Source organism: Somniosus microcephalus, chromosome 3 (genome assembly GCF_052327205.1).
Source record: "Somniosus microcephalus isolate GS21.2 chromosome 3, FLI_Smic_1.0, whole genome shotgun sequence".
In the NCBI taxonomy this organism is placed as follows: domain Eukaryota; kingdom Metazoa; phylum Chordata; class Chondrichthyes; order Squaliformes; family Somniosidae; genus Somniosus; species Somniosus microcephalus.
Genome location: NC_140989.1, coordinates 365,980,912 through 365,998,197, shown reverse-complemented (window position 1 = coordinate 365,998,197; position 17,286 = coordinate 365,980,912). Strand labels below are relative to the sequence as shown.

At 42.2% G+C, this 17,286-nt stretch overlaps 1 protein-coding gene across 1 annotated transcript in view; it reads left to right on the top strand.

Moving 5' to 3' along the window:
* The window catches only part of syde2 (synapse defective 1, Rho GTPase, homolog 2 (C. elegans)), a 127,831-nt gene that overhangs the window by 67,845 nt on the left and 42,700 nt on the right, over nucleotides 1–17,286 (top strand). Inside the window, exon 4 of the mRNA XM_085983543.1 lies at nucleotides 5,878–6,004. Coding sequence (XP_085839669.1) covers nucleotides 5,878–6,004 — 127 coding nt within the window. The remainder of the gene's footprint in view (nucleotides 1–5,877; nucleotides 6,005–17,286) is intronic.

The following is a 17,286-nucleotide window of genomic DNA, read 5'->3' as shown; positions in this document are numbered from 1 at the left end:
TGACGGTAGTATCAACAGGGACTCGATTCGAGGCCATACTTTACAGGAAAGTTAGACTGGCACTCTGCACGCTGTTGCATAGCAGTTGGGTTAACAGCTATGACGTTTTAAGTAGCTAGATTCATTCTAAATAAGTTTATGGCAATTTTCATCTTAAATGGCTACAGTTGAACGAGACAACAAGGAATTGATTCATGTAAATGACATTTTGGTGATATAGGTGAAAAAAACATTTTCTTGCCCTGGAAAAACTACCTTTTAAAATCAGAACACCTTATTTTCCATTTCAGTGTGAGAATTTAAATCTTTCAGTTTAGGACAAGATTGGAACCTCAGTACAAGCTTGTTCTGCAAATTGCTGGCACACACAATTGTCAGTATTTACATTTTAGTTCCTATCATTCTTGCCCACCGTACTGTCCTTAGCCACATTCATTCAATGCTTATTGGGTCTTTACACGTCCTGCACAGTGGAAGGTGTATAATTATATAACCATAATTCTGTCTTGCTCTCAGCAGCAGTAGTGCCCACCCATCGGCTTCCAACGGGTCTCTTTTTGTTTGGTTTCTGCCCTCTACTACACTGGCTGAAATCAACAAACTTAGCACAAATTGGAAATTAAACCTTCCTGCTTTGTATAGCTCATCTAGTTACTGGAGAGATGTGCTGAGCTATTGGGGGAGTAGCTGGTAGGTCGCCAGAAATAGAAGGTTTCCTGGGCCAGTTTTTAATGTTTTCAATTTTTACTGAAGTATTAGCTTTTCAATGTTGCTGAAATAAACACTAACTAAGTCTCACAGCACTTCATGCAATGAATTACTTTTGGAGCACACTGACTTATGTAGGCAAATGAGGCAATAATTCCGTGCCAGCAACATCCAATAAATGGCAATGAGATCATTGACAAGTTCATTTTTTTAACCCTAAACTACAAACTTTAAATTCTGTTCACTTTTAAATAAAAATGACTTCACACTGTTTCCTTTCCTCTATTTTCTCTCCCATTTTTATTTTATCATCTTAATACCATCTTAACCATTTTAGTTTTTCCCCTCCCCCATTCTCCCCCCCCCCCCCCCCCCCCCATTTCTTCTTCTTCGGCAGTCCCTCGGAACCGAAGATGACTTGCTTCCACATTAAAAATGAGTTCTCGGGTGCATTTAAAATAAAAGGAGCTGCATATTCAGCTTCTCAGATTCAGGTGATTCGGGATGAGCTCACAGGCAATGCGCATTATAATGGAGCTGCTCTAGCGGCCCCTCCCTATAATTGACGTCATTGGAGTGAATAAGAAATGTGTCCTGAAATCTTGGCTGTAATTTCGCTGACCGAGGCGGATCCGGATCCGGGTCCGGGTCGGTGTCGCAGCCCCAGCCCGCTGCCTACTGCAGCCCGCACTCCAAGTGATTTTACGTTAATAGGGCTTGTTAAGCCCGCTCTGCGAGGTTCCTGGCCAATTAAAAGGAAGCGGGTCTGATGTCATTTGATGACGCATTATCAACTGCTTTCCTTAAAGGGGCCATGTCCAAATTGATCTTGACAGTTGTGCTGTCAGTGTTCTACAGCATTGAGATGCTGCAAACACTGACGGGCAATGCACAAAGGTGCATGGCTGCACCCAGGCTCTCCCATGACTCCCTCCATATGCTTATGGAGGGAGTCACAGCACGCAGGGAGGTTCTCTTCCCTTTCCATGGGCGGATGAGACCTCCCCAGGAGATCAACGCAGCCTGATTGCACAGGAGGGCACAAGCAGGGATGTCGTCAGGAGGACCAGGCTGCAGTGGTGCCAACCTTTCAATGATCTCAGTAGATCACGAAACGTTACTGCCAAGCCACACTCAACCTCATCCTGCTGTGCCTCTCATCACATCCCCATCACTCTGCCTTCCCTACACATCTTTGCTCACACCAACTTACCTTGCACCTCCACCCATCCCTCTCTATCTACATTATCACTTCCCCATTTCAGTAACCACCCCACACTCGCCCTCATCCTACTGCAAGCATACGAACACATAAGGGTAGGCACTTGGGTGGTTTAGCCAATGCTTATGTGAAGTTTTTGGTTATATGCTGTCAAACATTGAAACCTTTATTTTCAGCACTTTGCGTTCTTGGACAGATTTGCGTGCACCTTTGGAAGTGGCTTAGTGAGTTTTAGTGAATGGTGAGACATAAGGGTACTTCCCCCCTCCCCCCCCCCCCCCCCCCCCCCCCCCAGCCTCCTCCACAATGGTGACTAGTGTGAAAGGAATGGCTTGGGCATTGTAATAAGAACATAATTGGGGGTGCTTTACGGTGTTGGTGTAGGGTGGTGCCAACCTGGCGCACCATGTGGCAGCCAGGGTGTACAGCGTCAAGTGAAGTAAATCTGGCCATGGTGAGGCCATCCTTGGCCTCCCGGGCAGCAATGTGGTCGGGTGCTGATGCCGTGTCCTGTGCAGCATCAGTTGATTGCGGAGAAGGCTGGTGTTGTGCTGATGCTGGTGTTGGGGCTGATCGTGGTGGGATTCTGAGGACCAAGGTGAGATAGTTTCAAGGGCACCAATGCTGATGTAATAGATGGCAGCTGAGGTTGAGATGACAAACGATCTGTCAATGGTGAGAGAGGTTGCTCCAGTGAGGTGGCACTGGATAGAGAGTTTGCTCCAAGCTGCAGAAAGCTCAATATATCTTCCAAATGCAGTAAGCAACAGCTTCTGAGCTTGGAAAGTGACCAGCTGTATCATGGGATCTTTTATACAACTTTGGCAGCTGTCAGGTCATGAGATAATTTAATGCTGAATCCACTCACGACGTGCTGAGCTGACGCGTTGCCTGAGCAGCAGGTAACCCATGGGGGAGCACGTAAAATTGAAATGTAGGCTTAAAATAACAGTTAATTGGATGTTAACAACCCATTTAATAATGTGAATTGCCTCCCCCGCCACTTGGTGTCGGGTCTGTTCCGCGCCGACAGACCCGACACTTGGGAGACTCACGTGGAGGCGGGTTGACAGCGGGTTCCCTACCCGCTGTCAATCTTTGCTATTTTGACAGCTGGCCCGCCTCCGAACCCGCCCTCCGCGCGCTGGCAAAATTCAGCCCCTTGTGTCTTGTGGCAGTAAATTTGAAGTTTTTCATAGAATATATATATAATGTTCAATTTTTTTCATAGATACTGTGGAGTACCTTGAACGGAAAGTACTCCACACTCTTTTTCCTTTTCCCTTAAATCTATATTGAGGAAGGATATGGATTTCTGAAGTAAAAACTGAAAATGCTGGAAATACTCAGCAGGTCAGGCAGCATCTGTGGAGAGAGAAACAGAGTTGACGTTTCAGGTCGATGACCTGAGCTCTGATGAAAGGTCATCGACCTGAAACGTTAACTCTTTCTCTCTCCACAGATGCTGCCTGACCTGCTGAGTATTTCCAGCATTTTCAATTTTAATTTCAGACTTCCAGCATCTGCAGTTTTTTGCTTTTGTGATACGGATCTCTGGTTTTCGAAATGGATGTATAATCACCTGGTCAGGTTAAGCCACAGGGATTCTTTTGCAAATGTCACTGTTTCCTTTAAGAAATTTCAACTGAGATTTTTAAAAATTAGCAAAACTCATGGATAACTCATCTTCACCTAAGAATACGTCATCTCTAGCACGTAAACATGGAGTGAGAGAAGATAGTTTATCCCATGTAGCTTATTCTTTCAACTAGGTCTTGTTTCAGGGCCTAATCTGACTATTTTGTTTTTTCCTGCTGCTGAAAACTTGTCAAAAAAGTGACTAATACTCCTATTGACGGGGCCGTTGGATTTTTGCCATTTGCAACAGTTCTGAAAGATAATGAATCTCTAGAAATAAAGCTTTTACCCCTTCTCTCATCTCTGGACCCCACAGGCGCATGAATTCCCAACTTGATCTATACTTTCGTAATGTACGCCCAGTGCATTTCTGCCCTTTATTAAAACTCATCTTGAATATGCTTTGTTCATAAAGTATCGCAGTAATGTACAGTTTACCTGAGGACGCCAGATTTTTTTTTTTCCCCCTTTTGTTTGGAGGTACAGTATTTCTCTTTTGATTTGATTGTGTGCATTCCCTTCTACTCTGGCTGCTCATGAAGTTTGAGATGTGTCTTGCACTTCACTCTGAAACAATACTGAAACACACATTTAAGTCACCAGCGCAAAAGTTTGAACCTGGCTGTAAGATTACTGTGTGTGAAATTCCTTCCCAAAAACCTGTGTTTTGCAGCAGTAAAAATCCCAGTGGATACCATCTGTTGGTTGCTACTTTTGCTAAATTGGCTGCTTTGATAGCTGCAATGTCGGGAGGAAAAGGAAGCAGGAAATTCATAATATTTCAAGATCATTTCAAAATTGCAGTGTCAGTTTAAAATTAAATCATTTACAATCTTGCTAGTTGAGCTGTTTTTATTTTAAAAAAAAATGTAGTTTGGATTGGGCCAATTGTGATGTTCAGATCCTTTAATTTATAGTTTAAGACAAAGCTTTGATACAAATAGTTTCCATGTGAAATGTTTTATTTAATAACGCATTGAAATGCCATCTTTAATATCTTATGAGTTAACTACAGGAAACTCTTTATTATCCGGCACCGACGGGACCGGCGTGGTGCCGGTTTATCAGAGAGTCCGGATTACAGAGAGGTATAGTTAAAAGGTACGAGAGCTCCGTACACAGCAACAAATCCAGGCTTCCCTGTTGCTTAGCAACATGTGCAGGAACTCCGGCCACAGACCAAGCGTCCCTGTTGCCTAGCAACAAGTGCAGGAACCCCGGTTACACAGCCACAGATCCAGGAACGGCCACTAATATGAAGTAAAACTTACCTGAACCTGCTCCTGAATTTTGCCGGTTAACAGAGGTTTCCGGTTATTTAGGTGCCGGTTAACAGAGAGTTTCCTGCATTAAGTGATTACTCCAAATATATTATTAAAAAGATATGACCAGCTGGGGCAGTGATCAGAGGCCAATTTGGACCCTGCAGGTGCATGAATTCCCAAATTGATCTGAGGCAGATAATTTTTTATTTTATTTAAAATTTGAACATTTTTACAGTAAATGACATTTACAGAGCTCAAGTCTCGGCTCTCTGTACAAAGTCACAAGCCCTCATGCCTACAAGGCAGGGGTCCCAGTCTCTTCAAGTTGGCCTCAGAATTCTGTGCTGGAGAAGGGAAGGATCACCCAGGATCGCTGCTCCTGATCACTATCCAGTAACCACTGCTGAAAGCTGCTTGTTTGTGGACATGGTGTAAGGCCTATTTGGTGGCGATGTCTCCTGTGGTTTAACCTCCACCATCAGGTGACTGTTGTCCATTTGAGCAAATTACTGGAGGGAAGCTGCTGTCCATTAACTGTACCCTAGCATACATCAGGGCCTTTAGAGCAGAGGGGAGAAAACTAAAAGACCGAGAAAAGGAAGTTTGAAAACTGTAGTTTAAGATGCATTTACAGCTTTCAGAAAAGCTATTTCTGGAATATTGCTTTGGTGGTATTCCTCCCGGTTTCATGATTTATGCTGCACTTCCACTGGAGGAGATAGGGTTGCTGTTAGAACTTGCAGGAATATCTATCGTAATCTAGAAATATATAGCGTTTGTAGGTGGAGAGATATGACTACTGACCAATGATTTTATGATCTTTTCACAGTTGTGTTGGTAACTTCTCCGTTGCCTCCCTTCTTAATCCCTCCTTTTCCCTTCTTTCCCCTTTCAAAAAACCAAAGTAATAGTAATGAATGGTGTTTAGTGAATTTTGAAGTCCTGCCATCACGTTACTGGTCTAACAGAAGTATTTGTAATTCAGTTTGTGCTTTTTAAACAATCTGTAGTAGCTGTAGTTTACCATCTTGTGACTTTTTTTAGGTTGTGGGCCTTTATCGTCTTTGTGGCTCTGCTGCGGTTAAGAAAGAGCTTCGAGAAGCTTTTGAGCGTGACAGCAAGGCTGTTGGCTTATCTGAAAACCTATATCCGGATATCAATGTCATTACAGGTAAATGTGGGGCAGATTCTGTGCTTTTTATGTGATTTGAATAATGTCAATATCCAGAGAATTTTCAGGGGCTTGGTGCAAAAATGAGAAGCCCCTGAAATTCCTAAACCATGGCTTGGTGCCACATACATAGTATTTGTTATAATTGCTGCAGTATTACTTTTCTGGTCATAACTAATTTTATTAAACTCAATGCAATTTAAGCATTCTGTTACTCATTAAGTTATATAAATGATATCTGAATGTTTTCTTGATTTTTAGCATTCTTAAGACTAAATGAATGTTTAGTTCTGGGTGGAAAAATCTATCAAACACTTCCCAAGTATTGTAGTATTTGTTTGTATCAAAGTTCCTTAATACAGTACAACTATTTATAAAAACAGTACTGGGGAAAGCAAGTACATGAACACAAGCTTACATTTCAAGCCTTTTTCAAGGGAGCAATGCATTTTACTGTCAATAACGGAAGATTATAATGATCTAAAGGGGCTCAAATAATGTTTTTTATTTAATCCCTATAAATACATGGTGGCTGTGAGTTTTCATCAGTTTACAGATGAAAAGAAAAATGTATATAAAATGTAGATTCAATGAACAGAAATCTTTAGTATCCTATTTCAATGACATGTTCGAACAGTATTGGCAGGCTTATTTGACGGATACTAATGCACTCGAGGAAAACTTCCAATTAAGCCAGTGTGCTTTTGTGTTCTCATCTATACTTATGTGATAACTCATCATTCATCACTTTCACGTTAGTCCCCACCACCAGTGACCGATCTGTAATCACCAGTATTTCACCTGTTATAAAACTCACTGCTCTCACCAGGCACAATCCATCTTTGGAAAGACAGAATCTGTAATTATATCGCTGTGTTTTTATGCAGTTTAATAAGCAAACCTTTCAAACAAACTTTGTGGTCTCCCTTATTTATTTTGTTTTAGTAAATCAAACGTTCAGTGTGTGTGTGTGTGTTTAAATATTAAAAAAAACTGGACAAACAGGAAACTTTCTGGTATCCGGCACCGACGGGACCGAGCTGGTGCCGTCCCATCAAAACTGCCGTAGAAACCAGCGCTAATGTTAAAACATACGGAGCTTTTGAGCTCCGTGTGAATCAACAAACCCTGTTGCTTAGCAACAGCTTCAAAACAGTCGGCTGCAGCTTAAAAGCGTCTCTGTAGCTAAGCAACAGCTTCAGCTAGACCTTGCAGAGCCTGACTGGAAAAAAAAAAGCAACGAGAAGTAAAAAAACTTATAGGAAACGGCTCCTGAATTTTTCCGAACATTTAACCTAAACGAAAGTTTCCTGTACAGTGCATTGTCGATGTAGCCTGCCTTATTGTGGGCCACGTTGCTCATTCTTACAGTCCTGTTACTTTGCTTTTTCATTCAGTGACCAGTGTTTCTGTACCACCTCTTCTGTTATGATTGTTTCTTGCCTCTCAACTTATATATGCAACCTTGTTATCTTCTGTCAGAAGAGGCGATCTTTGGTTAGTCCACCTGGATTTTTCTTGATTGTGCAACACATCCCAAGTTTTGTCGTCTTTCAAACGCTGCCTTGTAGAAGTCTGAATGTAAAGAGTGATAATGAAACGGCGGTCTCCTAGTAGTTATGGAGCTGCTTGCAATATTTTGCTTGTTTTAAACTTCTGGTGTTAGTGATTTGCTTCATTTTTTGGGCAGCTGCTGTTTATTATTCATTATCCTGGGCGTGCAAAAGTGAAGATTACTGTACCAACAGGTGAAATGAGGAGGGATGCCTGTTGCTTTATGCCTTTTTAAAAAAAAAAAAAAAAAAAAGTTCAGGTCCTTGTGAGCCTCCTGTTTCTGTACATATAAATATGCACAGCAGTGTTCCCACATGATTAACTGCGTTACCTCTATCCATTACATTTCAGCTAGTGCAGTTAGCAAGGAGCCTTCGGGACAGAACTACCTTTGTATTTCGGAATTTTTTTTTTGTTCAGTTAGCTATTTTATCAGATTTATGCTGTGCCCTTGCTTCAGAATCACCAGCACAAAGAGAGAGAGCTTTTCCTTTTAGGTAAATCTGTGCATTCTTTCAGAATATGACTTTATAAAAGAACTAAAGGAAGAAAAGGAGAACAGGTGACGGAGTTGAAGCAACATTTCCCTTTGTGATTGCCAACAAGGACCATGTCAGATTGGACCACATTATCTTCACACAAGCACTTCCACAAAGGAGAACCAATTAAGAATAGTTGAGAAGGAGAGATCTCTGGTTCAGTGGATTAGCCACAATGCAGCTTGGCAGTCTCAAAATTGCTATAGATATGAACAACACTTGCAAAAATCCAAATAATTCATCCTTTGTATTAAACATGTCTTTTGCCCAACTATAGGATAAATCATTAGGAAAAGCTAGGCCAACCAGTCAGGTGGGCAACCATCATCTAAGACATCAGTGCAACAGACAGTCTTTCTCCATGTGCCAAGTGAAATGTATCTAGCCAAGTGTCCTAGGTAACCACATCAAGAAAGCTCCAAACGGTTGGTACTTTTCAAGGATTGGTATAATTGGAGCCTGCCTATGATGTCTGCAGCACTGGATTTAACACCAGACCATTTCCTTTAAACAATAGAGTTATAGAAATTCTCAAAATAGAAAGGTTGCTTGGGAGACAGCAGTATTACAACAACAATAAGTTGCATTCTTGTATCAACTTAGCAAATCGCCCCATGGAATTCACAGGTTGAAGGAAACGGACATCAAGCTTTTGGGGAGCAATATAGGTTTTATCCTCTTGTACATGGAGTATTTGTAGCTCTTTGCTGTTATGTCTTGATACGATGAGATTATAAAGTAGAATATGCAGTAATCTGTGCAAGTTTTTATCTTCTCTTTTCAGTACAGTAGGAGCAGTTGTTGAAGGGGTCACTCATCCCAGATATTTTAATGTGGCTGTACTTTGGCTCCAGTGCCTGTGCCAGAGTGGTCGGGATCTGTAATTTTTCAACAACTTGGTATTTATATAGCACCTTTAACATAGTAAAACGTCCTAAGGTGCTTCACAGGAGCGTTTTAAAACAAAATTTGGCATCGAGCCACATAAAATGAAATTACGGCAGTTGGTCAAAGAGGTAGGTTTTAAGGAGCGTCTTAAAGGAGGAAAGAGAGGTAGTGAGGCGGAGAGGTTTAGGCAGGGAATTCCAGAGCTTAGGGCCCAGGCAACGGAAAGCATGGCCACCAATGGTTGAGTGATTATAATCAGGGATGTTCAAGAGGACAGGATTAGAGGAGCGCAGATATCTCAGGGGTGTGGGTTGTGGGGCTGGTGAAGATAAGGGAGGGGCGATGCCATAGAGGGATTTGAAAACGAGGATGAGAATTTTTTAATCGAGGTGTTGCTTAACCAGGAGCCAATGTAGGTCAGCGAGCAGAGTGATGATGGGTGAATGGGACTTGGTGTGAGTTAAGACATGGGCTGGCGAGTTTTGGATGACCTCAAGTTTACGTAGGGTAGAACGTGGGAGGCCAGCCAGGAGTGCGTTGGAATAGTCAAGTCTAGAGGTAACAAAGGCATGGATGAGGGTTTCCGCAGCGGATGAGCTGAGGCAGGGGCGGAGGTGGAAATAGGCAGTCTTAGTTTGGCGCAGATACCATTACCATTAATTATACCTTCTGTCTACGCGAATGCAACTAGTTCCTTATCCAACCTAATATCTGCAATCCAAACACACAAGACTCAACTTTCCTTAGCAGCCTTTTATGTAGAACTTCATCAGAGTCCAGGTGCACAATATCGACCCGGCTTCCATCACCCACCAACTTTGTAACTTCCTCAAACAATTTAGTAAAGTTGGTGAGACAGGACCGTCTTTACCAAAAGTCACGCTGGGATTCTCTAAATCTTTTCTCTTTCAAGGTGATCACACCGTGCGCCTATAAAGATCCCTTCCAGCAACTTAGCTATAATTAAAGTTAAAATAATGGGCATATAGTTTTACAGTTTTAACATATTGCCCTTCTTAAATGTAGGTACCATGTGGACACCTCTCCAGTCCATGGGAGCAATCAGACCCCAGTTAGCTGTGTTCTGCAAGTGGCTTGCAAAGCACAGTCCTAATTTATTGAGCCCCATAGGATGAATACCATCAGGGCCGGCAGCCTGATCTGTTTCAATAACTCAAATTCTAGCATGGACTATATCTGCATCCACTTGAACACTTTGGCCTAGAAATTCAGTGGGCTGCGCCACCCGTTAGCGCCTTAAGAGGGCGCTAAGTGGGTCGGAAGCCACTGGCCATGCCTCCCGCTAAATGCAGCGGGACGCTAATGGCGGCGCTAGCCGTTAGCGCTGCGCCGCTACCGATGACGTCATCGGTGTGCGCAGCGCCCCGCTAACGCCCCGATCGCGATATTTAGATGCGCCCCCTGCTTTAACGCCGGGTGCTATTTGTGACCAGTTCAGGGGGGGCCTACCTGCGGCGGTAGAGGCGCTAATTAAAGGAGAGGTGCGGGGCGACCATTTTTTTTGCTGGCCGCCTGCCAGCACCTCTCCGCGCTGCCGTCCCCGGCCTCCTGAGCGCCCCCCCCCCGCGGAGTGCCGACTGCGTTCCAAGAGCCCGGCACTTCTCCTCGGTGCCGGGCTCTTTTGCCGGCACTCGCGATCCTCGATCGCGCTGCACAAGGCCCCTCCCCTTTAAGAAGGGGAGGAAGGCCTGCAGTACCGTAGCGCGCCATGCCACAGCGTGTGGCGCTGCGGCACGTTGCGCAGCGATATTCGGCTGCAGCGCCCCAAGAGGGATGTGGGGCGCCTCCAGTAGCGCCGTGCTTCCCCCTGGGGCGCGCAAACTGAATTTCCGGCGGGCGGCCGCGACTACTTCCGGGGCGCTGCTTTTAGCGCCCTGGCGAGGGTGGCACCCCAAACGGGGCTATAGTGAATTTCTAGGCCTTTCAGTTTTAGCATCAACGCTGTCGTAGTATTGGCAACCTAGCATTATCTTTGGTAGTGAAGACTGATGCAAAGTAGCCACTTATAACCACTGCCACATCCTGGGACTCCACAGAAACCTGCCTGCAGAATTTCGCAATGGTCCTAGACAGTGCTTAATGGCCTCTGAATCCTAACATAGCTGAAGTACCTTGCTATCACTACCTATCCATTATCCTCTTCTCCAATATCCTTTTGGCTTTTGTGAAAGCAGCTTTTCTTTCCCTACACTGAGTCCGCTACCTATCCCTATTCTCTTGATTTATTTACCTTAAACTTGTAAAAATATTTCTGCTTTGACCTAATTTGTCTTTTGATACGACTAGTTAGCCAGTTTGGATTTGCTTTACCATGCAGTTTAGCAAAGTACTTTCAAGCTGGCTGACTATAGTTGGCCTGACCAGGAAAAAAAGAACCAAGGCAAGCCCTTTCATCTACCACAGGAGACGGAGGAAGAGAGAGAGGGGGAGGCAGCTGTACTTTGAATCAGACTCAAGAGGATTAGAGGTTATCGAGATACATTCAACCAAGGAGGAGTCTTGAGCCAGCCAGAATATTTGAAATGGCCTTTTCTGGTCCTATACATTCCTGTGTTTCCATGAATGTTATACTTTGGACATGATGTTGGTGCCTGACAACCTTGAGATGGGGACAAGCTTAATTTAATTCAAAGTCACTTGCAGAGTGAAAACAGCAGTGCCCGTGTGACTTATAAAGAGAGGAGGATGCCATGCCAGTTCTCTCTCCTGGTCCCAGCCCCATTCTCCATTTTGTACTACTACAATAATTTTTTGTAAAAATCCTACCAAGCAATTCTGTCAATTCGAGTGTACACAACCTGATTTTCAGTGGTGGCTGATCTGTTGCTGTCCATTTTGCACCCCCCTCAAAGTTAAATTTCACCCCACTTGTTTAAAGCTGTATAGCTTCTCAGGATCAATTTTGATATCTATTGCTGAGTCAATTATATATTAGGAAATCTGAACAAGCATTTGTAAGTTATTCCCAATAAGTTGCTCAGTATCTGATTGCTCATCTCTAAGATAAGGGGTGACCTTTTGGAGGTATTTAAAATTATGAAGGGGTTTGATAGAGTAGATGTAGAAAGATGTTTTCACTTGTGAGGGAGTCAAAAACTAGGGGCCATAAATATAAGATAGTAACTAATAAATCCAATAGGGAATTCAGGAGAAACTTCTTTACCCAGAGAGTGGTGAGAATGTGGAACTCGCTACCACAGGAAGTAGTTGAAGCGAATAGTATAGATGCATTGAAGGGGAAGCTAGATAAGCACGTGAGGGAGAAAGGAATAGAAGCTTTCGCTGATGGGGTGAGATGAAGAGGGGTGGGAGGAGGCTCATGTGGAGCATAAACACCGGCACGGACCTGTTGGGCCGAATGACCTCTCTCTGCTGTAATTTCTATGTAATTCTGTGCAAGCTGTGTTCTGAGAAGCTAGACTCAATTAGTAACAAATTTACTTTGATGCCCTTAAGACCTGCTTTGATGTAAACAAGAAATACTGAGCAAACGATTTAATAACAGAACAACATAAGAATTAGGAGCAGGAGTCAGCCATACGGCCCCTCGAGCCTGCTCCGCCATTCAATAAGATCATGGCTGATCTTCGACCTCAACTCCACTTTCCCGCCCGATCTCCATATCCCTTGATTCCCCTAGAGTCCAAAAATCTATCGATCTCAGCCTTGAATATATTCAACTTTCTACTACTAAAGAGAGTAATTGAGGAATCTGACAACCCTGACATGGGATACAACTCTGTCCCTTATTCTAAAATAACCAGACCATCTATAAAGGCAGGTTGCAACACTGATGAAATCTTATCATTGGCCTAACCACTAAGGGTTTCAGAAAGTTTGTGATTATTAATAATGCAGTATTTTGAAAGAACTGTTTCAAAAGGTTACCGTAAGTAATAAATTGTATCCAGATAACCAGGTAGTTTACTGAGAACTAACACACAACAGCAGAGGACCTAGCTTCGCACCTAACCTTTCCAGGTCCAGGTTCACAATCCAGCTATAAAAACGCGAAATCAGCAGTGGATATATAATTCAAAATGGCAACAAGATCTCAGTATAGATACTCTCACTCAGAGCTGGGGTGACTGGTAAAGCACCTAAATCAGTGGGTGCAGAGGTAAGCTATTCAGAATAGTTCTCTTCAATGCAAATCCTGTTTTAGGCTTAAAGGACACTGACGTAAGAAAACTACTAGGCACTTGGTCAGAGTCTTAAACAAGGCTTTAATCGACTTTCACAACATGGAAGTCTAGTTATCCTTCACTAGTTCCTGTTTACAAAATGTCCCTGAGCAAGCTGGGCCCGTGCCCGAGTATTTATACTCTCCCTGGACAGCGCCACCAGCAGGCCGCCCAGTATATTTCATAAGTCATTTCTACATGAATGGCACGATTTATGTCACGTACTGCACTTTCATTTGTGGGATTTCCCCTTGAGGTGTGAATAGTTTTTAAGAGGGTAGACGCTGTATTACTGCAACTTGGAATTAGTGTCAAAAAACTGCCAGAATAGCAGGATGTGGTGTACATGGCTCTCTCAGAATCATCTGAGCTCTTGGAAAAAATAAAACGTTCAAGTTAATCACACTGATTAATTACCATCATCCAGAGAATTTGCTCTAGAGGCTAGTCTCAAGGGCTTAGATAGCTACTGGATGAAGACAGAAAATGTTCTGGTTCTAGGAAATTGACACCTATGAATGATAGCTTACAGTTCTGCAATTTAACCACAGCTTCTCGGGTATTTACCAAATAGCCATATATTTTACCTGTCCTCCTGTCCTTAAAAGGCTGCATAGTTACCCTTTATTCTCTCCGAGCCACATTCACTTACTTTTACCAGTGAGTGACTGGAAGAATTCTACCCAAGGTGACATTTATGGAGATCAGGTTTTAGAGCATTACTGATCTAGTTTCTGACGGGCATGTTTTCTGGGCAAACCAAGTGGTTGATTGCTTTCAGGCAAGATCACAGCCAAAGCCTACTTCAAAAGGCTGGTGCTGGTGGCAGCAGTAATCTTTGGAGTCTCAGTTGGCAGACTATTTGTGTATGCTTGAAGAGTTCTTTTATTATTCTAGTACCATGTAGGCAGAAATAAGAATGTCACAAAATTCTCTCAACATCTTTATCTCAAGAGCATTAAAGCCATGGGCAAAAGTTAAAAGTACAACTCATTGGTTCAGTGATTGTATCCCATGTTGAGGCTCATTTTGTATTAGCAATAACCATAAATGAGTAAAGTTTTACCTGAGAGTGCTGAAGAAGACATATTGAGCTATTTTTAGGATTTAGCTGCAGAAGAACTGTTTGGGGGAAAAAACAAATTCCTGACCTTATGACCCCAAGAAACTAGAGTCTCCTAATGCAGCAAATTGTATCTGCACTTCATATCTTTTAATCCCTTCCGATTTCCTTACTTGTTCCTTTTAATATTTTGCCTTCTCTGGGTGGTAGTCATACAGGGGCCATTATATAGGGCGTGGAAGGAAGAAGCTTTGATCATTAGAGCCGGAAGTCTTGAACGATTCCTCAAGAAAAATTTACCTTGTCAGTGGGGTACAAAGGATAGATTAATATGAAGAATGAGGAGAAGGAAAGGTGAGTAATCTTTTCTGCAGCATTCACCTATAGAAGTTGAATTATGTTGTGCCTGCCAATCTCAATTTCTTAGAAAGCATACCTAGGCTTTTATTTGGGAGCGAGGGAGGACAAACAGTAAAACTCCATTCACATCTCAATAAAAATCATCAAATTAGCACTAATTTTAGATATAATTTTACAGCAGCTGCAAGGTCATCTCCTTCAAAGATAAACCTTCAAATAGCAAAATTGAGATTCTGAAGGACATTATTCCTGTAAATTTAGTGATAATTTGTTTTATTTACAAAAAAGTATTAGTCATTTTCCACATTTAAGGAGTGAAGTTATACTGGGAATAGAATGTTAAATCACATTCACCAAAATAAATTTCATAGAATCATTCGGCCCATCATGCCTGTTCCAAAGAAAACAACTCCAACTTATCCAATCATTCCTCATAGCTAAAATTCTCCAGTCTTGGCAACATCTTCATAAATCTCCTCTGTACCTCTTACCAATTACTTTAAATCGATGCCCCCTGGTTATCGTCCCCTCTGCTGAGAGAAATAGGTCCTTCCTATCCACCCTGTCTAGGCCCCTCATCATTTTATACACCTCCGTTAGATCTCCCCTCAGCCTCTTCCATTCCAAACTTAAAAAAAAGTTCTCCTGAATGCATTTTAAGAATTCTGCGGCCTCTATAAATTTAAATAAGTAAAGAAGAAAAAACAAACTTGTATTTATTTAGCATCTTTCACGACCTCGGGGTGTTAGGGCACTTTAGTCAATGAAATACTTTTTGAAGTGTAGTCACTGTTGGAATGTAGGCGGGCAAAAATGCGCACAGCAAGTTCCCGCACACAACAATGAGATAAATGATCAGATAATCCCGATTAGTGATGTTGGTTGAGGGATAAATATTGGCCAGGGCACCAGGGAGAATTCCCCTACTCTTCTTTGAATAGTTCCATGGGCTCTTTTACCTCTACCTGAGACGGGGCTTCGGTTTAACATCTCACCTGAAGGACCTCCCCTCTGACAATGCAGCTCGCCCTCTACTGTACTGAAGTGTTGTCTTGAATATAGTGCTCAAGTCTCTGGAGTGGGACCTAGAACACACAACCTTCTGCCAGAGGGGAGAGTGCTGCCACTGAGCCACGGCTGACAGTGATTTAAATTTAGAATGGAAAAAACGAAATTATAAATCTCATTCCTTTTGAAATACTGAACCCTGTGCTCTTCTAGTCTATTTTTCATCCAAACGATTGCTTTTTTTTTTAGGAGCGCAGTTTAAGTATTGTAAGGGCAGAGCGGTTAATCCCCTCAAAGTGACAGTTTGAAACTTATTTCTATTTTGTATGTTCCAGTCTTGCAGGGGGGACTGCAATGTTAAATTAATGCCGTTCAAATTTTATGTAGTAAGAAACCGATAATTACATTTTACATTCAGACACCAGTAGCTAATTTTAAAAGGTCAGGGTCATTGCAACATTTTCAGCTGAGAAGAAAGAAACAGCGTTGAGACAGATCAATTTTCATTAAATCGTGAGTGTTTATGAACATTTCATAATAAATGCTTTTTTAATTAGTTGAACCTGGGCCAAAAATTGGATAAAATTGTTGGTTGAACAGTTTTTTGTCTGAATTTTTTCCAGATTTTTCTGGAGCATTTAATTTGTTCTCTATTTACAAATTTGTATCGTATTTATTACTATATTGGCTTTCTTAAGAAACAAAGTAGTTCTCATCCTTTTGTACATGATATCAGTATTGTACTTGCCTACATTAGGAAAACCGTTCAGTAGTTGGGATGAACTTGTATTCACCCTGCATAGATGTAATTTTTGGTAAATGAGTGAAGTGCTTGAGTGACGGGGTTAATCTGTTCACCTAGCTACCACTACCCTTGCATGTATGTTATGTAGTTATTTGAAAATAACAGTGGTTATTTGACACTCCAGCAGCAATAATGAAATCCAGTTAAGAAGAAAATGCATAACGCCACATTTTGGCGCCGCTTGTACACTTAGACAGGGCATGGTTCAGGTAATTGACCTTCTAAATGTATGACCCCTGGGGTACTTGAAAGCCTCTGACCCTGGAATGTGAGTCTATATCATTAAACACAAGAGGGACCAATTAATGCTAGCAGACAGCAATATCACTGTGAAAGTTTGCTGTCGGCTCTGACAGACTCTGAAAACAGTGCTGTTCTTGTATTTAACTTTTGAGGACTCAACATTTTTTTTCGTCATTTCACACGTTTGGCATGGAATAAACAATTCAAGTTTTGTAAAGGCCACCACATTTGGTGCTTTATTTTCATTTTTATCTAGTAATTAGCTGAGTTAGCTCTTCTGCAAAAAAAAAAACCCACAAGCAGCCAAATACTATTTGGAATTGTGAGCAATTCACATATTAATGATTCGAAGCTCCCATTGGGGTTTGTGTGCATTGTATTTTTTTTTTTAATATAGTTTTCCTGGCTAAATGCTTGCAATCCTCAGCATTGGTCTATTTACTGGTTTAATAAGCGGCGTGGGGGGGAAGAAAAGAGCTCGGCAGTCTAGATGAACGCCACTGAATAGTTTTTATACACTACAGTTCCATTTCCTCCGTCTGTTCTCTTTTGGAGTTTGCTGTAGTAACTGCTGATTACTGCTTAGACATTGTCTTGCACATTCTGAACCTTAATTT